We start from the raw sequence: 25,849 nt of genomic DNA, 5'->3' as shown, positions 1-25,849 counted from the left end.
GATACGGTGTATACGTCTTCTTGACACGACCTCGTAGTACCTTCAGAGAATTTCGGTCGTATAACGTCCGTGTTTCGAGACACTTGACCGAGTGTCTTCGTACTGTCCACACGAGAGAGAAAGAGAAAAGAAAATACGGTAAAAGTACAAAAACGAAAGGAGTGTTATCTGCGCTATTTGGTGTTTTTGCATATGCAGTGCTTTTGATACGCGTTTTTTTCTCATTTGTATTGTAGAATCGGTCGTTAAAATCGGGGGAAGTGACCGATTCGGATCCGACGTGGATTTTTAGTGTGCGTTTCTACGCGACGGTGAAACTCGCGCGATAATCGATAGTCGATCAAGAAGTTGGTTGGTTGATTTCCTAGAAATGCGAAAGTGAACATTATCGGGGCGAGCGCGTGCATGTACATCGCAGGACGATGGCTGAACTTTGTGTTTGCCGATTTTTCGTGATCCTTGCTCATCTGGCGGTCGTCTTGGTGCTCGCCCAGAATCCCATCGAGGAGAAGACCACCTTCGAGGCTGCCTTTCAAGGTAAGCGTTCTATCGATTGCATTTATCGATGGTTCGATGACAGTATAGACATCTTTCATACATCGATCGATTTAGTTCGAACGTGTTCATTGTATATTCTTATGATTCGTGTTCTTGTTTCTTTGTCGATTTATATCTAACGGCCGTCGTTGTCGTCGTCGTCGTCGATAGTTGATCACGTTAAGTTAGCAGCCATAAAATAGAATGAGTTGAGGTTATGAGGTGCATTAATTGAAGTAGAAAATAAAAATTGAAAAGCTCGTAAAGAAAATGACTCCAGTTAAATTTTTCGAATTTTAAAGTAGTAGTATGTTTTAGTAATCAGAGACGTGACTTGTAATATATGAAACTTATTACATATTCAATGAAAATTGACTGGTTCTATGAAAGCGAGATATTTTTGACGAAAGCGTTTTCGTGTTTCTTTTGTAAACAAAGATTCACATATGGAGGTTGTTCAATCTAATAGTAACAGGGACAAAAAAAGGATGTTGACATTAAGGGTTCTATCATATGTTTTTATTTAGTAAAGGACATTCAGTTGAAGTGAGATTATTAGATTATTTGTTAAGCTTTTCGAATTTTAAAGTAATGAGACATCTTCGTAGCTAGAGGTGAGTCTCGTAATACGAGAATCTTATTGTTCAGTGAATCTGTTGAGAGACAGTTGTACAATAGCATCACGAGTACTGCTTTCTCAAGCAGTGACTCATATATCCAAATGATTCAATTTAATAACAGCAATGAAGAAGAAAAGAATGTTGATATTAAATACTCTATTATATGTTTGATTTTTTATTTCGTGAGGAATATTGAGTTCAAGTGCAGGTATCATTTTTTATTAATTCAATAAAAAAGTTATTGTCCGACAAACAGTTTCAGTTATGGAATACACAACATTGTGACTTACTCTGCTGCTATATAATTACAAATATGTAATCTGATAAATGCTTCGTTTAAATAACGTGTTGTTGTGTATCCAATAATAATCAAAGAGTATTTTGTTGTCTTGGTAAAATACAAAAATCGACAAGAGTTGTCTTTGATACGAACTTTTCAATTAATGAAAATTGTCTTTATGCAAATGCGTAATACATATGTTCAGTTATGTGCAGTGAGCTTACAGGCTAGTAATTATGACAGTAAATATTACTGGTAAACGTTTCGATACATTAAATACATTTGTGTTACACTCGGATATTCATTAACATTTCATCGAGTGTTTTTATCGATGCGATGAAAATTTGAGCGCGATGCTTTTCAGAATTTAGCCAACAGCGAATCACGCCATTACGGATCCATTTGTCAACGCGGCTTTCCATTCGGTAGCATTTTTATAACGCATATATCCGCGCGTATGCACGTCGGAGTCGAAACTTAATTAACGTTTGTATATTTGCGCACGAGGTTTTGTCGGCTAGCAAATGAATCCGTATTGACAAAGTCGACTCGAATGCATTAACAAATTTTCGAAACTATTCTGAATACGCAAATGCCACCTCCGCAAATATTGTAGTTAATGCAAATAGTTTGTATGAGAAAAGTGTTTGCCCAATATACGATTCGAATCTGCCGACCATTTTCATACGGATTCATTCCTCCGGTATAGAGCATACTTTCTTCGAACGGTGTTGTCTATCGATGTGATATCAATTCAGCGATCGATATACCTGACGATGTTCATTAATACATATTTGTTATGAAATGGAAAAATATGCAACGCTCGAAAGGAAAAAGTAACATCTATGTTGTCGATTTTTCAACATTTCCACGATATTCGATGGAATCCTACGTATCGAAATTCGATCCAAACAAAAATATTATAGCTTTTACACAGGGTATTTTTCGTCAAAATGAAGCCATATTTTTCTAGCTATATATGTTTGATTCTATGATTTATATCATTCTATGATGACTTTGATTCTGTTCTAGCAGTGGTTATTTTTATCAAGATGGATGTGATTAGAAAGGAAAGATTTAAATTTTTGTAATGCGAGCAGCATTCGATATTTTATCATATGTAATGTAATGCTTCTATCGTTATTAATCCATTATATTTCATTGTATGTATTCCATTATATATAATATTATTTAATTATATATATTATATAATTATATACATATATATAATAATAATGTAATATTATATATAACGGAATATATATTTAATTATATATTATATATAAGTATATAAATATGATACTAAATAATTACATATAATTATATATTTAATTATACATATTATATAATTATATACATATATGTAGTAATAATATAATATTACATATAGTGGAATACATAAAATGGAATATAATATATTATATCCTATTGCTTACCCCTACCACGTTTTATGTATCATGTTACTGAACTCTTTGATCAAACTCTGCAAGTACAATAAACTACGCAAATAATTCGCATGACTGCAGTTCATACAACAGTTATAACAATCCTCTTCATTATCCATGATTTCTCGTTTATGATTCATATTATAGTTCGTGTAACTTCTCGTAAATATTTAAAACATACCTATTATTTTTGGTCCTTGATTAAAACCTAATAGTCAGCGTTTTCTCAAAAATAACCTTATCCAATATCCACGTCGCAAGCGTTACGATCTCAACTTCTCGAACGAATTAAGCCCGAAGAGGTCAGCAGGGAACAAGATTAGCGACCTAAGAGCGTATCTCGAGTTTGGTTGAACTTTCAGTTAGCCATAGTCGTATACACGGTTGTCCTTTCGTGGGTAACAATGCTCCTTGCATTTTCGATTTTGGTTGCGCGGGATTTTAGCACTGGTACGCGTTGCAATGCTAGCGTGCCACGTATAACACGACAGATTGCGTTAATGTTAATGGTAAACTCGCGCAGGGAAGGCGCTCCCTTTGCGAGATCTCTGCGGGCCCATTTGCTAATAGCCAGAAAGCAATTAATATCACGGTCAGTTACTGCCCTTTAGACATCACCGATGCGCACTAAGTTGGTTATATAACGGCCAGGTCCGAACCTTAAAATATTCCCATGTTACAGTTCGCGCGTCATTCGTGTAATTCTGGCGAATCTTTGAATTCACTGACGAATATAAAGTCCATTTGTCGTTGCAGGACTTCATTGTCGAACGTGAATTTCAATGGAACTGGGACTTTTATGTATGCCACAGAGGAATTGTTCCTAAAGATAACGATAAGGCAAATTACGATATTGAAATTCCAGTTTGTTCATTGGGGTAATTTAGGTGAACATGTGTGAAGTAATTTTTGGAGTAGAAATCGTGTCAGTAACGTTTACACTTATCTTGAAATAGATTGTACCTTTCGAAGTTAGTTTAGGTTCTAAATGTCGGAGTGTGTCGACAAGTTCTGTCATCAGATTTCGTTCATGTTTGCAATTTTGTATATTTACCTAGGAATTTTCTCCAATCGCAGCAAATTGAAGAAGTGTACGTAGTCGTTGAAATATAAGTTACAACAAGATGGTGTAGTATTGTTGAAGAAATCAACTGATAACGTAAATCTATCGGTAAATCGCCACATGATAGAGTGTATCTTAGGCATTGCATTGTATGAAGTTGTTATATAGAAAAATGTATAACTGTGGCAGTATTCACAGTATTTTTTAGATTGATAGCTTTAGATTGATAGCTTCTTTAGATCCGTATGGAACTTGTTCAATACAGAGAATCAGGCTGCATAAACGCAGAAAAATGAAAGACTCTATAACAACAAAATCGTCACATACAGGTATGAGATAATAAAAAATAGGGATAACAATTTTATCGACGACTTAAAAAAATTAAGACAATTGATTTCTTTTCTTTTAAAGAGCAATTTATTAATTAAAGTATCTAATTTCTCATGAATCTTCTTCGTCGTGTGTCCAACCTTTTTTGACCATTCTCTAAACGATATCCAAAATGATATTTCATTCTAATCCTGTTAAGAAATCTCGAGAAATTCATTAACAGCATGAAGCTCGAAAGGAAAAATTGTTTCCAGCACGATTATTTTATTCCATTGTCTGAAACGAGCCAGTTACGATTGAGTTCATTTAAAAGGGCGGAAAGGTTGTTCATTTCGGCAAGGGGTCGCAAAACGCGAACAAAAGAGTTATCGGTGAGTAGTCGATGTAACTTTAACGATTAGAGAAAGCGGCATTGCCCGGGTGAATTTGAACCTAGGGAAACAAAATCGGCGGCTGAAAACAACAGGAGAAAGGGCGCGTTAATTCACACAGTTGGTGCATTCGAGCGACGTAATTCTCTGGTCGAGCGGAACAATAGGCAGGGAAAGAAGAAAATGGATTAGCGATCGATCGATTTCGTCCCAGCTGTAAACAAAGGTGAATTATGTATTTTCAAGTACGAAAGCCGAGACGTGCCTTCCTTGAAACGAACGAATTCCAGCTCGTTCCGCCTTCTTGTTTGTTCGGGTTTCTCTATCGTGCTCCCTTACTTTGCTTGCTTTTCTCGTTTTCCTTCTCGCAGCGGGAAGCAAAAGGACAACGCCGTCCATCTTATTCCCCTCGTACTCTCGACTCTTTTTACCTTTCTACTTATTTTCTACCTCCTCCCCCATCCAGCTTTGACAACGAAGGAGTCGGAACGGGGAGCGGGCCAGTTTCTCTCGTCGAACATGATAGCAGCGAGAAGCAATCATCGGCTCGCAAATGCACTCGAGAGGAGTTCCATCGCCGTTGCCGATAAAATCTCTTATGAGGCCGGATCGAAGATGCGCGATAAAAATGTACTGGCGTAGGTGGAGCGAGCTGGGTTACAGGAAATTTTATACCGTAAGGTTCGATTTCGGTGGATGTACGCGCAGGGAAACCTGCTGGTTCTCTTCTTCGTGGCGGATCTTGACGGAAGCGGGTAATTGGGCTGAGACTGATGGTTGTTGAAACTGAAGTACCATGTTTGGATTTGTTTAGATGTGGAGTTCGTTTAGATTTGTAACATGGAAAGATAGATCAAGGAAGAATTTAACATACATTGATCGAAAATTAATTCTTCTACAGATGATTTTATGAAAATTGTAGCAGCGAGTTTGAATTTGTCTAGGTGCGGAATTTATAGACTTGGAGTAGGAAGGGAAAGTTGTGGAGCAGATCAGGTGTACGCAAAAATTTATCATTAATTGACAATTAGCTTTTCCGGACATGATCTTTGAATTGCAGATGAGGTATAGAATGTGTAGGGTGGCCAAAGAAATACTCGGCGTTTTACTTAACAATTCGTTTATTAATTCGATTAGCGGCTGCTTCACAACTCTCGACTCGGGATTTGTGCTGACGACTGCTTACAAACAACTGTTGCTGACAATTCATCTCTTAATCTGCTTTCTTCCCTTTTGTCATCTTTCGATATCCTACTACGCAAATCTTTGTTAAGCGTCCGCGATTGTAACGTCAACCACATCAGAGACCAGGCCGTACGCCGAGGACAAGGTGACAACCAGATGTCTACACATCCTTGCCGCGTACCCTCAATATTCTTAAGGACCCACCAAAAATCTTGGCATTTTGATAGTTAGTTATACGTGCCAACTCAATGTATACTCAATTGTGATTATTAAGTGCATAATAAAGTGCAATAAAAAAGAAAGTTAATAGTTATGTTACAGCTCAACCTTCTTGTTTTTTTTATAATCTGAGTTGTGACTTGTGATTTTACGTGACACGATCATGGTCACATATGCTTTCTTCCGAGTATTTAACGGAAGGACTAAATGGATATCGATGGCCCATTAGGCCTGTCAGCATTTACGCTTTATCGCGGCTTTGTTTATGTTTCGTCGGTTTTTCATAAACATTCTTTCCGCGATGTTATACTATGTACCTACGAAACCGTTGTAAAGAGAGTTGTTTTTTGCGGCCTAGTGCCGCTACACAGCTATTGTTAGTAGCTGGATGTTGGTGATTGAAACCTGGAATATGGTGTTTGGACTTCTAACTTCTGGCTTTGGACTGTGAAAGATCTATTCGGAATAAATTATTCGATATATAATATCTTCTTGATATTCGATCTGTGAAATTGCATACATGTAGGCATTATTATAAAATGTTACAAATGAGACATTGTGCTTTGACGTATAAAATAGAAAGTGAACACGCGTATAATCCATTTTTAATCTCCATCAATCAGGCTTCAGTAAAAGGTCGGTTGTCCATTGTAATTTTTACGATTCGCAGTTGTATATTTTCCGATTTTATTTTAGCAAGTGTAGTTGTAAATGATGGCACGAGTTAATCGCGTAGAATCGCGAATATCGCCGTCAATTTTACTTGCCCCGATTCTATCGAATATCTGTCTATATTATCCATATTTTCCATATTTTTCGATGGAAGTGTACGAATATTTAAAAACGATAAAAATGTAAAGAGAAGTGAAATATGACACGCGATATTTATTAATCGTGTTACCGAGAAAATCTGCCTTGAGAAAAATTAAATTGATTCCTCCCGATGATGTTACGTGTCAGCTTTGTAATTGTACTTATTGTTGTCTATTCTTCGTTTCGTTTGACGTGCAATAAAATTCGTTATAGAAATGTGATGGACAGCAAGTTTGCCGAAAAAAGAGTCGAAATTTTTGCATCTTCAAATTCCCCACTGCACTCGCATCATCACGACTGATGACCAAATAAAGGAACTGGATTTAGAAAGAACGAAGAGAGATGGTCGTTATTTCTCTTACGAAAGCTATGTTTGGTAATGTTCATGTTTGCGGCTGCATCGATTCTTTATGCACGTTTCAGGTTATGAACGGGACGAGTGAATAATGGAATAGGCTGTTCTAAGAAAATTTAAATTGCGTTCCGCCGATGGCACTGTTTCGCGTTCGTTGTGAGGCGCATCACGAGCTTATAGCCGAGAACTCATTTGACCTTAACATGCTTGTTGGGAATGCAGTCTGAAACTACAAATCATTATGTTCCTAGTTTTTCGCCGGTGAATATTGCGTTTCTTCGATCCGATCTGAATTTCAAATATAAAAGTAGTTCATCACTTACGATATTTATGTATGTAGGTACCCCATGGGAAGGCCGTTAAGAATAATTGATTACGACATGGACTTGATGCTATTGCTATTTCTGAGATTTGAGATCATCAATTCATAGCAACAATTCCATCATCTTTATTCGCACTAGTAGTGATTGTAGCGTTCACTCGGAAATAAAAATAAGTGTTTGAACATCCAAGTGCTCTGGTATATCACTATTTATGTAAATATTTAACCATAAGAATACACGAACATCAAGTAGAATAATCGATATTGGAACAAATAAACTAAAAGTTCCAGGTTTAAATATTCGAGCAAGTACTGAGATCCTGGAGCAATCTACTATCGGAATAATCTTAAAGTAATCAGCATAATCGTAGATATATCTCAAACGTCGAACGTCAAGTCCAAGTACATAAAGAGATTTACAAGACAGGTAGCAGGAAATGTTTGCCTCGGAGGAAAATATTTGTGCAGGACAGCAAGGGTTAATCTATTTCAATTATTTACTATAAACCACTACCGGTTTGGAGGATAGAACAGCATACGAGATTAATGCCTCTATTCAATTATTTAACACATCATCTCGGTTCGTTTGGGTCTATTTACGACTCAACGTTGATTAATGGCTCCGCAGCGTGGATACATTGTGGCACCTATGGATCGTAACATAGAAATACCTATTAATCTTACTAAGGACTGTCTATTGTATCAAACAACAGTTTGCACCGCGTTAAAGTAGAACATGATACTTGGACGGTATTTACAGGTGTACGGTAACGTTTGCTCATGCTATAGTCACGTGAACAATTCGATGCGTGAGCATAGGTCAACTTCAACATTACCGTGCATTGCTACTGACTGCATAGAGTCAAATAGGTACGTAGGTCAAACTTAAGGCAATGGTACACACAGTTTGCGCTGCTCATATACAATACATTGACGTTTCGCAAACTGTATACAGTGTACGCACAGATAGCATGTATACCTTTTGATTGGCTGATTCACGTATAATCTAGATGTCTGTGATCAATACCGTTATCTATTTTCGTCAATGACTAGAAGCCAGAATTTACTTTATCGCGCGAAAGCGATGATTTCGTTATTTCACCAGACGATTTGACTATGTTATAACTTTTGTGTTTGGTGTTCGCAGAATATCGGCTGTTTCGATAGTTATATATAATTGTATAAATTCCGTCTTTCACTCAACCACTGCAATTATAGATCATAAATAAACAGGTAATATTAAGCAGACTTAGATGCAGATATTAGAGTTAGTCTTTATTCTAATTTAATCATTACATAAAGTACTACCATTTACATTTATTAAGCCTCAAACTTATAAACGTACATCTTATGTTACTATTACTATCAAATTTTGTTATATTTACGTTTGGTCCTTGTATATTCTACGTGTTCAATACTCAAACTGTTTAATCCTCTCAAACCACAATTTAAATCACGTTAGTATCTATCTAGTGTTTAACACGAAGAAGTAGATTATTCTATATAGAGTTTCGCCTCGTCCATTATACGTACGTATGTATATCATAACGAATACCACGTTCTGAATATTTTATACACTTTTGCATATAAATTTTTGCATTTTTGCATCTTTAAATTCCCATTAATGTATAAACATCCATAGTATAGTAATAAATTTCCGAAGTGCAATAAATTTCAAATACCACCCCAGTGAATAGCGTTAAAGAAAACATTACATCGTTAGTCATATCCCGAATATAGCCAAAAACAAAATACACTTTAAGTTATAATATCTCCATTTGGTTGATTGCTTAGCTCTTAATCGTTCAGACGTTCCCGAAATCGTTCTGCAAATCGTGACGGAACGCGGTGCACGTATCGGAATTAACCATGCAATGAAACACACTTTCATTGAAGGTATTTATCAAGGATTAAAGCGGCTGGTCCTCGCATAGGTATAACGGGTGACGAATTTCAGCTTCAGCAGAGACCGAGAATTTGAATAATTTCACAGTTATTACGCGATAGTCGCGTTCAACCCAGCTGTATTATCATGCTCGACGAAGTCGTGCTTTTTATCGAGGCTCGTAATCGTTCGGCTGCGGTTTCCAACGATATTTTTGAAACGCGAATTATTCAGGTTCTGAGGGTAAACGCCCCGCGGATTAGTTCGACGACAACAGGCATCGTTCACCATCGGCTCGATCGTCGCAAAATTGATTGCGCACCGTCGAACCGTCCTTTGCCTTGCCCGGAAGCGATCCATGTCGTTGTTCGTTGTCTGCAATATTAAATGGAAACGGGACACAGGTTTTCGCACCCAAACAGGAAAAAAGAAAATCGACGCTGTAGCTGGTATTTTTGGTTTCATAGCGTGCAGTTTGCGCTGTTGTTTACTTCTTATTCGAGTGCGGCGTGTTATTCGTTTATTCATGGGCAAACTGCGAGTGTTTACGCAATAATGAGAAATTTAAAGATGTAAAAATGTACAGGATGTATACATAATAAAATATCCAAAATGAAGTATTGTAGTTATAATATTTAGAGCGCGAAACAAGTTCCTGTGCGGATTCCATTTCTTTAGCTATGTTTATAAAAGAGATTGAAATTTTTGTGAAACTTTAATTTGATGAAATGAAAATTAGAATTTTAAGGGATTTAAAACCTTTTCCTGTGTTTAACTATTTATATTCTGCAAATACTGCTTTGACGCCATTGAAAATGTACACACAAATTGTTTTGTTCTCTCCATGTAAAATGGAACGGGGGAAGAATACTATTACATATATAAGTAGATTTACAGCGCTTTTTTAAGTCCTCGATTTTATAAACCTTCGTTTCAAAAGAGCGCTGGTATCGTCGATCAATTGTATCAAAAGATTCTCGATATCAAAGGGGTTGAAATAGCAGCAAATTAATTATCTAATAGAACCAAAGAGATTCTTTGGTATTTTTAATGCGAAGTAATACTCAGAATGTAAGATTAATTCGTAAAAAGTTACAAAATTCATTTATTATATTATATACCAGTGTATGTTCTGCGAAATATGTAGTTAATAATTCTTAAAGTACCAATATGAGACGTCCGTTCAGTCATAAATAAAGTTGATTACGAATCATTATCTCGAGACAGCTTTCTGTGTGAATATATTATAAAATACGAGTAAAATATCTGGGTAAATATCTCGAGATATTGTCTTTTATTCCGGCGTAACGAGTAGGATAGAAGAAAGGAATCTCGAGTACGCTATTTTGCGAAAACATTTAGTTTTAGAGTGGCCCTAGTCTACCGGAGAGCCATAGTTAGCATTTAATTACGTCCGAGGATCTGTTTAATCGCAAAGTGGAAAAATGCTGTGCGCGCTCTCGTGAAGCGAACGAGTGTTGGCATTTGAGAGGTCAGTCGAGCGCCAACCGTGAAAGGGAAAGGTCACGAGATTCGTGAGAATAGAAGGAACTTAGAGTGACATTTCACAATTATATTTCATTCTCTCCTTTTTTCTCTTCTACTCCTTTTCCCCCGGCAAAAATATGTTATCACTGGCGTTATTTCTTCCACTCCGCACCCTCGTTTCTTTTTTGCATTTATTTTACTATATATATCTTTTTTTTTTATTTTATTTTGCGAGTTATTTCAAAGGAAAATACGAAACGAGCGCGCAAATGAAAAGTTTTAAATCGTTTTGTTCGAACAAAGGAGTAGCCGAGTTTGTTGGTCGAGTGTTAACGAAAATGACTGGTAGAGAGTTTCTCTCCACTTTTACAATTGATTTTGTGCATCAAGTCAACGAATGAAAAATAAATACTAGTTAAAAAATTGATGTTCGTAATTTCCTTTCTCTACGGTCACTATCATGGTATAAGTTCGCGAGGAGGGTCGTTTGTTATTTTTGCCACTCTCGTCTGCAGCAACAGCGTGAACGTGTGCTGTGATCGTTTTACTTTGAAATAACCAACGAATTGCAAGCACAGCTGTCGTAAAAAATGTAACACTCCCAGTCATACCGCACGACGGAGTTCCGCATGGAACGTGCAACGAGGTATTCACGTCTGTTTTCTCTACACCTTTCGAAAAATATATCGAAACATTGTCGGTCCATTAATATTCTTGAATTTTTCATCCATCGAAATCCGCTTCGAAAGATATTTTTTATGTTTACCATTAAGGACTTTTTTTGGATAACAGACGCGTTAGTTTACGGATGTGCACAATACACATTTTTTCACTCTGGAGATATAAATGTGTAAAATCTGTCTTTTTAAATGTGTTTATTTATACATAAATTATTGATCATAGGCATATTAAAGATTTGGATGTAAGATCAATTAAAATTTTCTTGATATATACATATATTGTATAAATAGATTTGTATTATTTTGGATACATTTTCAGAGAATTTGATCCTCTTTCATTCAGGTGTTTTTCTTATTTTTTTAAATATTTCATTTTGGAAAAAAGATTATCTTTAATTTTTTTAAATATAAATAAGTTAACATACGTAATAGATAGGTTTTCGATCACTTATGACTATTATTTATTCGTAACTTTCTTAAATGTTCTATTTTGCTTCGCTTCAATTTCTTAAAGCATAAATAGGTTTCTAATTCAGAACAAAATTCTAAAGACCTGATTTCTTTCATCAACAGAGATTTTTCTTAAACATTGTAGTAGTCATATTAATTCCAACTTCTCCAAACCCATTTAATTTCACAAATAGAAATCAATCTTCCCAAGATTTAATTCCTCTTTATAATTGTGCTTTCCCTTGCAACATTCTGTTTCAATCGTCGTCACTGATACGTTTCCTCTAAACGAATGTTGCAAAGTGACGCTATTCTTCTTAAAGATGTCTTCTTATTCCAAGTGGAAGAGTAAAGTGACGATCCTCGTTGCGTTTCCTGCTTTTTGCGACATTGCCCTTTATTCCGTTTTCACGGTAATAAACCTCATCCTTCGATGGAAAGGAAGGTGGGCAGAGTTATTCGGACTTCTTTTCGCTTCAGCTCACTTTCTTTCTTCTCTCGTCGTTTCATTTTCGCCGCGGTGACAGTTACTTTCTGACCGGCTGACCGGAGAAAATGAGACCAAATAAGTAAATAAACGAACAGGACTCAGCGACACGGCGATGTTTTCAGATAATAAATGGTCCGACGTATTTCGCGAACAGCCGGCGTTTCCTTATTCTGCCGATGGTTGCCACGCGTCCGCTTGAAAAGAGGGCAATATCGTCGATGTTTAATGCGAACACCGTGTCGTGACGTGTAATTAAATAGACAACTGCACGCCGCATCAACAGTATTTCCAATTAAATTTCGACGTTACGCCAGTCAGTCGAGAGAACGCTTAATCAATCGTCCAGCTTAGTATTAATTCTTGGCTTGAGTTGCATTCAATTTTGTTAGAAAGGAATTCCAACGGGGCCTGGAAGATGGATCGAATCGTGAATCGTTAACTCTTGCCTTCTTCGCGGCTGCTAGCTTGTTTCGTGGCTACCGGGAGCGAAAGTTTGGACTTTTGCGTTGATTTGAAGAAAATTTTCATCTTCGTGGATTTACAAAGATCAGCGTGCGATATATCCACGATTCGTCGGGTAACCATTTGTCATATCAAAACGCTAGAGATTTGATTTTAGGTTAAATAGGTCCGATTATGATTTCCAAAATGCACTATGGCTTAAACTACAACCTCATCCACCTTTTTTTATAACGAATATAATGTCAGTTTTACGTTTCACACATGACAAATGCAATTTTACAAAATCCGAAATATTGGCTTGCCATTTTTCCCACGGGATCGATAAAAGCTTCATCTTAATATTCCAGCCATGATTTCGTGTGTCAAGAATGATCCCCGTTCAATTTGTTTGCTAATTGCGCGTGACACTGTTCCACTTCCAGAAAAAGCGTACTGTTTGAATAATTGCCTGGATATGTAACGAATATGACGGACAGTTTTCGTTTCCATTTTTATAGAACTAAATGAAAAAAAGTAGAAAAAATAGGATAGAGAATAGAAGAAAAAAGCATAGAGAAACAAAATACAAGCAGACTTCGTCGTGGTAGTTTTGTTGTATTTTTTTAATTGCGGTTCGGTATTCGATGCACGAGGGTGCAACGCCCTCGTATGTAGGTTATTCCATTGAGCTCCTTTTTCGGGCGTAATATCGATTCTCGAGTGGTAAGACGTTGATGCGTATCGTCGAACGTCGATACGGATTCGTGGGAATATGGTGTTTCGACTTTGGAATAGAATATTACACCCGTTGTGTCGCAGGGAAGAGAACCAGTCAGATTTCTCGTCGGCCAATATTAGCGTCCCTGTCGGAACGAACAGCTGTATAAATCCGACGTTTCGATGTATCGATATCGGTTAAGCATAAACGTTGTTCATCGTATACGGAATTCATATGTATTCCTTTTGCATAATGTATATTTCCTATGTTTTGTACAAACGTATTTCTTTCGATTCAATTTTTCATAACGCCAAGGTTTGTCGTATATCGGAAAGATGATAAAGAAAGCAAAGTATTTGCGATGTTGGAGAGAATCGTTGTTCCTTTCATTTATTATTTCGGATAATATTCCTCGATCACAGATACCTCGTGTTATTTCTTGTAATACATATTATTCAGTTACATACTTGTTATTACAGGTGTGTTTATGTAAGAGTTTATCCATAATAAAGGAATTATTTCTAGAACATTTAGAAATAATAAAGGCTTTATTAAAGAACATTTGATTACGTCTATGGAATGAATCTCTATTTCTGAAATTTGTTCCAATGAGTTTCTGGGAAAGTACGTTCTACCAATAGAATTACGAGGAACAATACGGCATTTAGCTCAGATTTACTCTTGAGAAGTATAGTTTGATGCTAGGAAAATTCCTTATTGTTATTTGATATACCCGCATTACCATTCGAACTATCAAATAAGTTAGAATAACTGGTTCAATGTTAATACCGTTTTGTTGTTTGATAACCATGGAAATTTCATACGTGATATTGAATTTCATTTCGTTCTTCCTGCTATCGTTTCAATCGAACGATTAATAGTCGAGGAAACCGTAGTTGTGTTGGTAAAATATAAATCGTGTCATGAAATTGCCATTGCGTTTCTTCTGCTGGCTCGTTTTCCTGTCCATTAGTTACTATGGTTGACAAGGGAAAAATATAATTCGAAGACAAGAAACCGTACCGCTCGCGAAACGTTCGCGGTGGCAGAGGTTTTCTCTCTTCTTCTTCGCAGGATCCATCGATCAACGAAAGAAACTAATGACGAGAACCCGCCAATCGATAGGCCAACTTCGTTTCTCATTCGCGTCGCAGAAGAAACGACTACGAGTTTTGTGCGCCAACTTTGCTAACTCGATCGGTCGAAACTAATAGAAACCCGATGCGTCTCGTGGATAAAGAACCGTCGTTTTCTCGAGAAAGTAATGAACCTGCGACCGTAGGAGTTTGATATTTTAGTTGGATATTTCGTCGTTGACGTTGTAAAGTTGCTCCTGACACGACGCATGATGCGGCATTGTAACAAGGGTACGGAATAAAAATAAAAATTCGCGGGCTACGTTCGCACGATCGCAGACCAGGTTCGCACGTTCGCGGTCCACGTTCGCACGTTCGCAGGCACGTTCGCAGGCACGTTCGCGCGTTCTCACGTTCCACGATGTGACATTTGAATACCGATTCGGAATAAAGATCAAGAAATGTATACAGTGTGCAGTTTCCCTGAAACTTAATATCGGGGAATCCGACATGATAGGAGTAAAAGTCTGTTTATCAGATGTTTGGCGAATTATTGTTTACAATTATATTACCTATTTACAGAATAATGGTGTCATTGAGTAATAAGATGAAAATGGAGCGATGATTATTTCGATTTTTGTTTACTGCATGCGGCACTGTGCAACGACTGTGTCAGTTTCTGCGTAATTATCACTTTGTAAGTTATGAAATTAGATATTACGGGGTGTTTTGGTTGGAGTTATCGTTTTCGAGCAGTTGTACGGTGATATACGAGTCTGATGTAAATATATTGAAAGAGGATTAAAGGGGTAGTTTGCAGTTTGCCGTTGAAACGCGTAACACATACTTTTGGTACAGATTTCAGAGCTTTAATTGAATAATTGCTTGCTAATCTGTAGATTATTGTAGATATTAGGGGTCAATATGTGGTATAATTTATAATTTATAAATTTTATTCAGTTAATAATTTGCAATTTACATAAATTATTATATTTATATAATTTATATATTTTATTACATATAATCGTATTATTTATAATTTATATATATTTATATATAGTTATTTGTAATCTTCAAGTGCCAATTACACTTACAAAAGTCTCAGACTTTATTTTTTTGATTATTTATAAGACTGTTATCTGCTGTATTCTCTTGTAAACACTATTTCCATCACTTGCTACTCCATGTCAAAGCATTTAATGGGAATATATTATAACTTTTGCATATAAAAATTTTTACGAGGAGTAAACGCATGAAACAGAATCACATCATCTTCACATACTAATTTTAATTAGCGACACAAAGAGAAATAGGCGTGCATAATAAACCTTACGATATTCTAACAACTTTCGCAAATAGATTTCGATGGAACGTATTTCGCTAAAATTTCACTGCAGCCTCGGTAAAATTAAATCTCGTGTAAGGCATAAAACATTAGATACATTATCTATAAGTCAGGAAATTTGGAATTAACAGAGTTAAAAACAGTCGTTAAATACGGAAATCCGGTTGCATTGTCGAAATTCATCAAACTTTACCGTGGGAGCATAATAATTTACATTGTGCAAATAATTCGAAGCAAGTTTTAATCAAAACAAGGCTACGTTGCCTATTAAAAGAGCCGTAGAACGTTCCACGAAGCGGACTGTGATGATTATTAAATTATCTTCAACTGTACAGAATGATGTTCGCGTGTAATACAGTACCTACGTGGTAGAGGCGGAAATTCATTACCGACGGTTCGAACATGATACGCTGCGCCTTCGTCGAAGAATCAATTAACGAATGAATTCGAAACGATGTTTGAGATCCATTCGCGATGCAAAGCGAACAGGAATTAAACGACAGATCGATTCGGGCTTTCTGCGATTGTTCTTAAATAGAAACACGAACTTTTAATGAAACAAAATCAAACAAGAAAAACAAAAGAAGAAGAAGAAGAAAAAAGAAAGGAGGATGCAACAAGAAATAAATGAAAAATTCACGATCTATCGAGTAACTTGTCTTTTTTCATCGTTCATCTTTTGCTCGAATTTCTCTGTATTTCATTGGTATATTGCTTTGCCGGCTAATTAACGCGATTCGAGAGTTTCATTTCTTCGAACATAGAACTTCTGAAACGTGGACGAGCGTAGGAGGATGGAGAAGGATAGTTGGATGGAAATTTTCCCGTGAAAAAGAGAAAATTAAATAGTCCAGGCTTTCGACTGAATCTTCTTTGTGGTATGTTCACGAAAACCGTTCTGTGTAGATGCGATCGATAGCTTCCAGTGTACTTTCGGGCATACCAGAGATTTACATGTACAATCGGGACAAAAGTGACCATTCTTTCTAAGTATTTCACTTAGGAAGTATGATTGTAATTCCAGTTTCTTTAAATATGATTACTATTATGATCAGAGACAAATTTCCAAACATTTATGACTCTTTTAGTCACATTATATCTTTCTCAGTATTATTCCACTTTCGAGTCAAGGTTCACTTCAATTTCTTTAAATGCAAATGCCTTCACGATTTAAAACAAAATTTCAGAGATCTGGCTCAATTGAATTTCTTTGAATTAATTTCTTTCAACACACGTAAATTTCACGAGCAAAAATCGATTCCTCGAAGATTTACTCCTCAACGCAATTCGAGGGGTTTGTTTCTTCGAACGTAGAACTTAAAACGTAGAACCTAGAACGTAGAACGAGCATAGAAGAGGGTTGAAAATTTCCTCGTGAAAGGGAGAGAATTAAGTGGTCCAGGCGTTCAACTCTATCTTCTTCGTGGCATGTTCACGAAAACTGTTTTATATAGATAGGGGTTGACGGTTTCCAGTGTGCATTCGAGAACATGAGGGATTTATATGGCCTATGAAAGGCCTTAAAATTCGAGAGTCGAACGAGAATCGAGAACAGGATGCTCCTGGGAACGATAAGAAAACTAGCGATCCGGCTCTCAGCTTGTATGATGATGGACCTTCTCGATGTTGGTATTAATTGAAAAAGAAGATGATGGACGCGTTAGAGAGTGCGAGCTGGAAAAAAGTCACCCCTTGCTGGGCGGATAATACGGCTCAGTCGAGCGACAGGGCTAATTAATTACTGTAGACGTGGTATTATTGCAAATCCTTTTTCATTCCGATTGTTACAATCGATTCTTTCCTAAGTGTTATTACAGAAAGAGTTTCTTATTTACTCCTCTTTTAAGGTTATTATTTATTTATTTACTTATTTATTATATTCACGGGGAAATCTATAATTTGCAATACGAAAGAGGAAAGATACAAAGAGAGGCAAGTAAGCGAGAAATCAATTGATAATTATAATTATTAGGAATTTAATAAATAACACTAGTTTTGGCTAAAAGGACTTGATGCGGTATAATAGATTGTTGGTGTGTTTAAGTAAGCGAGATGGTTGCACGAAAGAATCAGTGGATGTACACTATTGGCAAGTACTTGATATCATATGGCTGAAGCGGCTGAAATAATCGTACAATGATATTTTAACCGTACGATGATAGTCAACTCGCAATAGTTAAGAATGACGTAAGTTTTTGGATGAAACATTAACTTTAAATTTCTCTATAATGTCAGAATAGGTTATTGGGTCATATAACGCTTTACGTACAAACGAAATATCAAATACCTTTCTCTTGTACTCTAAAGTCGTAAGATTAATACTGGTTAGTATATGATCATAGTTATGACAGGTTACCATTATAGGGTCTTCATTTTCTTCAGCAACAGGACGAAGGAATTTATTTTGAACTATTTTGTACTTAAATTGATGTATTATATATATTATAGAAACATTCGTATAAAACAGTCCGGATACATATATAAACATTCTTAATAAAACTAAGAAATAAACATATCAATTCGATCACTTCACATGTGTTTTACGCGCGGTTCTAAAACTTGTCGATTGCATTGCTCCATACAATAACGATCGCTCTTTTATTGCGCGTAAATAACGTTTCCCAAGGGTGATTCTTTTTTCCACACTGAATACAGCTATTCGGTTCTTTATTAGCCTCTTAAAACAAGTTGAAGTATATCGACCGTTTGTAACATTTCAAGTATCCATTTTATGAGATTGATTGCGTATAGAATGCCATTTTTTAAACGACTATGTATATATCAGGTAATAAACGGTGATTTCTAGAGTCAATTTACAACACGATTAATAATCGAAGAGACCAGCGAGAAAGCGGTATGTGTTAGAATACTATAAATTTATAGCAATTTGAAAATTGATTCGAAAGTGTGCTTCTTTCTTTTAATCCTCGTCCGTCCCTTGTATCAATTTTACATACTTTTCCTATAAAAGACCACATTATTCGGCCATTCGTAGAACAATTTTTCTGCAGCTTTTTAACGCGCTTTTTTTTATTCCTTGCGATGAATGCAAAACCCTAATAAAAGAATTTCCAAAATTAATGATTTATCTCTCTATTTCATAGATTTTTTACCATTGTATCAGATGTCAAATGGGACCGAAAGACACATTAAGATGCAAACGGACAGGGATGAAGGAATATTTTTCAGAACTTTCGCTTCACCTTCCGTAGCTCTTCATTAAAAGTGTCGGATCAATTACCAATTCGAAACATCCGCACTTACACCCTCGGACAGCTGTTTAACTGAAAACTATCTAAGTGGATCAGTGAGAAACTTGTATTTACATTACCAGTTAGATACATACGAGTCTATAGAATCTTTACTCACCCTCGTTACTACAAAACTTGCCAAAATCTCCGGCAGAAAATTTAATTGTAACCTACAAATATCAGTGACTTTTTACCCTGAACCTCGTTGGCGGCGTTATTAACATTTAAGTATCGAAGAAATACTTTTCGCTCTTTTCCAACTACAGAATTCAAAATTACTGAGTCTCGTTTAAACTCGAGATTAAAAAGTTTCAGATCGAAAGGTTTATCAGGGTTTTCTTTACGTGTACCCCTAAAAATTGTCGGCTAGATCACGTCACGGGTCGAATAAGGGTTGCCCGTTTAGTTCACGTTGGCTGCAGTCTCGCGCGACTTTCTCGAGCAGTTCAATTACGAGGAACGTAAAGGCGAGCAGACACGATGGTTTGAACGCTCGCGAGACGATCGCCTGGAAGACGATTCGAAACTTGAATTTTCGACCCTTCCGCCGAGGATAAAGCAATAAACCCCTCAGTAACGTGGCGGGACTATGAAAGCCTTTGCCTTGTCGCAGCTTGTCGAAAGTGGATTATAAACAAAGGATTCGAATCAGGGGACATGCTATAACTAGCCAGACGTTGTCTGGTTTCCGTCGTGTAAACCGCGTGTTACTGGACGATGAGACGATTCGAAGTGTGTACGTTACTTGACGAATTGAAATGTGACTGTAGTCGTTCGTGGTCGTTCAAGAAATTTCAAGTATTATTAAACGATTAAAGTGATTCAAGAAGTAGAGAAGATTAATTGAAATTTCGCATAATTGAACATGTCCGAGAAGACAGATATTCGTTGAGAAAAGAGGTATTAGAAGAAATAAATCGATTTAGTAGCATGTAGATTATATAAAGGTGCAATAAAATACACGAGGGATATTTATAAAATAGATTTTAAAGCAGTGATAAATGTTCGCGCATAGAAATAAGGCTTATTTCATAAGTCATAAACAACTGTATTTCATGTTACAATAAGAAGTATACCGATATCAATGAATCAGCTGAAACTACTTTATCCATATTCTGTTTCATTTGTTTTCGTTTGTGGATTTTAGAGTAAGAAACATGAATTGGATAAACAGAAAGGTTCAGCTGATTCCCTGATGCTAGTATGCATATCTCTAGCATAAAATAAAATTGTTTATATCCTGGAAAATAAACATTGAACGAAATTTTTATGCACGAACCTTTCATTGTTTTAATGCCTAGAACGAATCCATCATTAAAACGTATAATTTCAACACAAATCGCATTTTTGCAAAGAACTTAAAGCGAGAAACACGATCTAACCAGTCAGATATCGCCCGATTTCGCTTAAACCGCGTATTATTGGACGACAAAACGTTTCGAAACGTGTACGAATGCAATGGACGAACGAAGCACGTTTGAACGTCGTTTGCAGCGGTTGCCAGGCGTTTAGAGATGCCGTAAACCGGGATTACTCCGTGTGTACAAACTAATTTTGAGGTTGGTTGGTTGATCCGTTTTTTGTGAATATACCTCGGATAATAAATAGCATTGCGCGAGAATGATGTCGAAATTAATGCAGTATGCGTACGATGAACAACTATCGCGTCGATAGCGATTAGATGAGTATGTATTTTGATATAATGCGTATTGTTGCGAGATAGTGAGAGGATTTTCGATGAATGAATACTGTGTTCTTGATGAAAATTCTCTGTTATGTATTGTACAAATTCGGGCTAATCGCTTGAACTATCGTCGGACTGTATGATGTAGAAATGAGGATCGTCTAATTGAAACTGTATCGCGTAGAGGAGGATCGAAAATGATAATTTTGTCAGTGATGTAGTTATTCATGGAGTCACGAACAAGGTTTCGATTAATCCTTTCAATAGGAATTGCTTTCATCTATGTTTTTTATGTATCATTTATTATACGTAGTTCACATATATTTATTAGTAGGCAGTGTAAAGTAGAAAGATACGTAGTAGATAAGACTAGGATTTTAGCCTCATTACAAAAATTAGACACATATAATGCAAAGGTAACTTTCGAAACTACGCTTTTCAACGTTTGTGTACGTTTTATAAACGTTTAACAAATTTCATTGATCGTAGCAAATGGACCTGGCATATGATAAAGTTCTATTGCTGTGGTCTGTGTGTATCTGTATATTTAGAAGGTGCAGTCCCTTCATAGTCATGCATCCAATAAATTCATGTAGTCCATTTTGTAATCAATCTGTCTGGCCTGCAATTCCTTTCCTTCCCCAACCTGCATACAGCCGCGAGTATTCAAACGTGTAGATTGTATGTGTTCATAGATGTAGGCGTTCATAGAGTTGAAACGTCTAAATACAACAATGTTATTGCGTAGGCAGTCGAGGTTAATCGTTCAAACGAAAACATTTTTGACACTAGAAAAATAGAAATCGTGAAAATGTTTACCTTTACGGTAACGAAATTAATGATGTCTTTTACCGAGATACACATATAGGAATATGATTATAATTGAAGAACGTAATAAGCATATTTGTATTAATTTTTTATTTCAATATCACTTTATGTCTAAACCTGTGATTCTGATGAAACACGTAAGTACAATATGCATTTAAGTTTTACATGACATAAAAGTTTATGATAAATGTTTAAATACTTTAGCGAGTATACGTATATAATCATATTTTCGCCTAAATAATATCCCATATGTTTTCAGTACCTAATTCCAAAGACAAGAAATCTCCGTCCGTCAATTCGACATTTTGACCGATTCAGTAATTCCAATATTAATCATAATCATTCACGTGGTATATTTAGTTGCACTTTAAAAGTTGGTAATTCCTAGTAGTATTTCACTAGGTTGCATAAACGGTTCATTTAATACCACGTATCAGTGACAAATACAAATGAGAACGAAGGCGTGAAACTCCGGACGGTGGCGCAAGGAATTCGGACGCCCTCTATGAATATTTACGACTCGGCGAGTGCTTGCATATTTTTGTATATCTCTGGCAACAATCACCAAAAGCTTCTCCGTTTTAGCCTGACTGTCCCTGTTATTCTGATTTTCCGTGCAGGTTAAAGGTAACGATTCAAATGATAACGAAGAGCGCCACGGCTCTTTATACAATAATATTTCCCCGCGAACGGAATTTTAATAGGCGAGTTTTCTTTATTTATAACGCGACCTACTTCGATTTATGACGGCGGCTCTGGGATCGCTCATCTTGGCCATTAGCGTCAGGTAATTAGACGCCTGGCTTCCAGTTTACACCACAACGAGCAGGTAAACGCGTTTATACGCGACGTTGCCACGGTTTAGCGGAGCGACATTATACAAATGCGTCTTATCTTTCGTTCAGAAAAATTAGACTAAAATTTGCAACCGTTCAACGTCACGAAGATATTCCTCTTCAGGGAAATCTAACAGACCTCGCGTTCGTTTATTCGTTAATAATTAGCGGAAGGGACTGATACAGTATAACAGCCGAGCTTTATTTCAATATCAATATCAGCAAACGAGGTTGACATTTTTATTTATGGTCATTGTTTTATATTCGTCAATATCAATAGGACGTTTAAAGTGAAAAGATACGTTTATAGCCAGACTATGATTTTTGTCGATTTATGAAGATTGTCATAACACAAAGAAATATCAATAGGATACTACAGAAATGTTTAGAAATTTACGTATAATTAAGAAATGGAAACCTCGTCTCTAACAGACATTTAAGAAAATTTTTTTAAATATTGCTCTTTTATATTATTTGTTTTATTGAAAAGTAAAAAAATATGACTATTTCTCTCTAACCCGAATAAATTCGTTCCTAAAGAGATAAATTCTAATTTTTCTTATATACTGTATAAAAAATAGAAGAAATAATTCCAATTATGAACTTCATTTTCCACCATCTTTAATAATACACGGAATTAAAAAGAGCGGTATCCAACGAAATAAAGATAGAAGTCCAATGGATCGGTTCAGTGGAATCGAAGGAAAATCACGCGAATTTTCAATCGTCCTCGTCATTCTGCGGATAGCGTAATTGATTGCGACATAATTCCCGACAGTATCCCGGCAGTATCCTGGCAGTAGAGTCGCTTAGTGTATATCCCCGGTGTTCCCAGGGGAATTCAACCCTCTCGTTATAATTAGAGACGATATTTAATGAAACTCAACGGAAGTCGATCGCGCAGCCAACGCATGAAAACGGTTTTAATTAGTCCCGCGAACTGAAATGCAGCTCGCTTAATTTTGTCCTCCACTTAACATCAAAATTGAGCAACGATCCTGACTTCCTGCGTCAGTTGGCCCGCTCATTAAGAGGATTCAGCTCGCGGGCTTCTTTATCTTCAGCGTTGTATTTCGAGACACGATGTTGTTATTTAGCGAAATTTGAAGCTGTTTCTTATCCCTTTGTGTTTCCTTTCTCGCAAGAGAAGCTCGGCAGCTCGAAAATTCGAAAAAAATTTTAAACTTTGCATAAATGTAGTACATGGGCTGCTAGTAACGGAACGATTCTTTTTCTGCCGGGAAACGGTCTTAAGGGTGAAAACAGCCCCAAAGAAATTTCTACTTTTCGTGTTATCGTAAATATTTAAGGAACTATATGAGATACAGAAAAAAAAGTTAAATTAAAAGTTGGTGTTCTTTATGGTTTACATCGGAAATGTGAGAAATTTAGAGAAACAATTTTTAAAAATTTACCCCATGTTACCCTTCCCTAAGTTTTATTTTGTACTATTACACAATCTTCGAAAAGTTCTTTACAAACATATAAATATTACGGTTTGTACGGTTTGAATCGAAGGAAGTTTAATGTGTAAATAAAGATTTTATAAAAAGATGTTAGAAAATATTAAAAACATTGCTACAAATGCCTGTACTTGTAAATATAAGAAATTATATATATATATAATTTAATATTATAAGCCCACGATCAGCATTACACCTGTCGATCTTGTGTGTTTAAAAATTTTGTTGTTTCAAATCATTTATATATTCGTTAAGAGCTCTTCAAAGACACTATGATATACGTATAAAAGAAAAAAATAAAACTTTAAGGAACGGCGGTTGGTGGAATAAATTTTGAAAAAATATTTGTTTTTGACAATTTCTCACATTCTCGATATAAACCGCAAAGGACATTACAACTTTTATTTTATATAGTTTCTTAAATATTTACGAGACTGTAATTTCCAATAGGAAAGAAAAAATTTTTCGTTATTAACATCGCGGCAACTACATTTTTGCAAAGCTTCAGATTTTTTTGAATTACCAAGTTGTCAAACTTCCCCTTTTCAGTTAATTTGATTTTTATCGCATTAAAAATATCTTTAGACAATTGTCATTATATCAATGTGTCTTTAGTGATTTAAATTATTATTGAGTCTTTCGGTATGGCACGTTCGTCGCTTTTGTGTTCTTTAGAAATATTGTGAGCGATTAATTTAAAGATAATCTCCGAAAGCAGAGGTCTGATTGTTCGATTATCTTGAACGAGAAGGGGCCAACTTTGATCATTAAATTTTTTCCAATAGCTGTGGGATATAAGAAAATGTTGTGTCATCGTTTAAGTAATGACGGAACTTTTCTAGCATTCTTCAAGAGCACACAATTTTCCGGTTTGCGATTTACGGTTACTTCGATAAGTTTGTATTTCACAGTTTAATATTATAAATATGAACATGTTACTTGTATTTTCAAGATAAAGGACAATTTTCAACTTTCCCAGCAGTTTCTTCAATTACACAAATTGATTAATTCTACGGTCTCTAAGTTTCTCAATTTTGATACCAAAGTTACGCTGTTGGAGTTCAACTTTTCAGAAATCAAACGATTTATTTCGATTGATTAGTTTGCCTTCTGTGCGAATCATATGTATGTACGCATCTATAATATACGTAACCGTTTATAAGATCAAAATTTTCTTAAAGTTTGCCGTGTTGAAAAAATCCGTATGAAAAATGTAACTTGTATTGTACCCTTGGTTATCCTTGCGAATAATCCACGTTAGCGAAACTACTCGTGCGACACGGTCAACATTGACGGATTTATCGGAAAGACTTTTAGGTGAAAGTCTAGCTCAACGATTACGTGAGAAACATCGCAAACTTTGCCTTCACTGCCGTAAGATTTCAATATTTTAAGGGTGTCTAGAATTCGTTTTTTTTTTTTTTTTTTTTTTGTAATTTTTATGGTAGTTTAAAATATTTGTTTGAGAAAAATGCGCGAAAGGACTCAATTTTTGAAACATTGAACGAATTGTTAATTTACGAGAAACGTACGTTATTATTTTGTATCTAATCTAATATCTTAAGTTCATATCAATTTTTGTCAAATAATACTGAATACATAATAATGAATTTATTTTCAATTTTTCCACCATATGTCTTATTTACATCTTATCTAGAATTTGTGACAAAATTC

The 25,849-nt window shown here is 35.9% G+C and overlaps 1 protein-coding gene and 1 long non-coding RNA gene across 3 annotated transcripts in view; both read left to right on the top strand.

The window, feature by feature from the left end:
- Positions 1-25,849, top strand: part of LOC139992527 (pikachurin) — a 254,987-nt gene that overhangs the window by 1,361 nt on the left and 227,777 nt on the right. Inside the window, exon 2 of one of the 2 annotated variants that reach the window (XM_072013437.1) lies at positions 369-537. In XM_072013437.1, coding sequence (XP_071869538.1) covers positions 423-537 — 115 coding nt within the window. In that variant the 5' untranslated portion in view covers positions 369-422. Of the gene's footprint in view, positions 1-292; positions 538-25,849 lie in introns of both variants that reach the window. The other variant, XM_072013436.1, reaches the window with a different exon arrangement.
- Positions 6,525-7,473, top strand: LOC139992582 (uncharacterized). Its single transcript, XR_011801152.1, has 3 exons — positions 6,525-6,686; positions 7,077-7,208; positions 7,287-7,473. It is a non-coding gene; the product is annotated as an uncharacterized lncRNA (long non-coding RNA).

This window comes from Bombus fervidus, chromosome 11 (assembly GCF_041682495.2).
Source record: "Bombus fervidus isolate BK054 chromosome 11, iyBomFerv1, whole genome shotgun sequence".
Classification (NCBI taxonomy): Eukaryota; Metazoa; Arthropoda; class Insecta; order Hymenoptera; family Apidae; genus Bombus; species Bombus fervidus.
The sequence above is the reverse complement of the archived record's forward strand: the minus strand, read 5'-3'. Positions and strand labels throughout refer to the sequence as shown.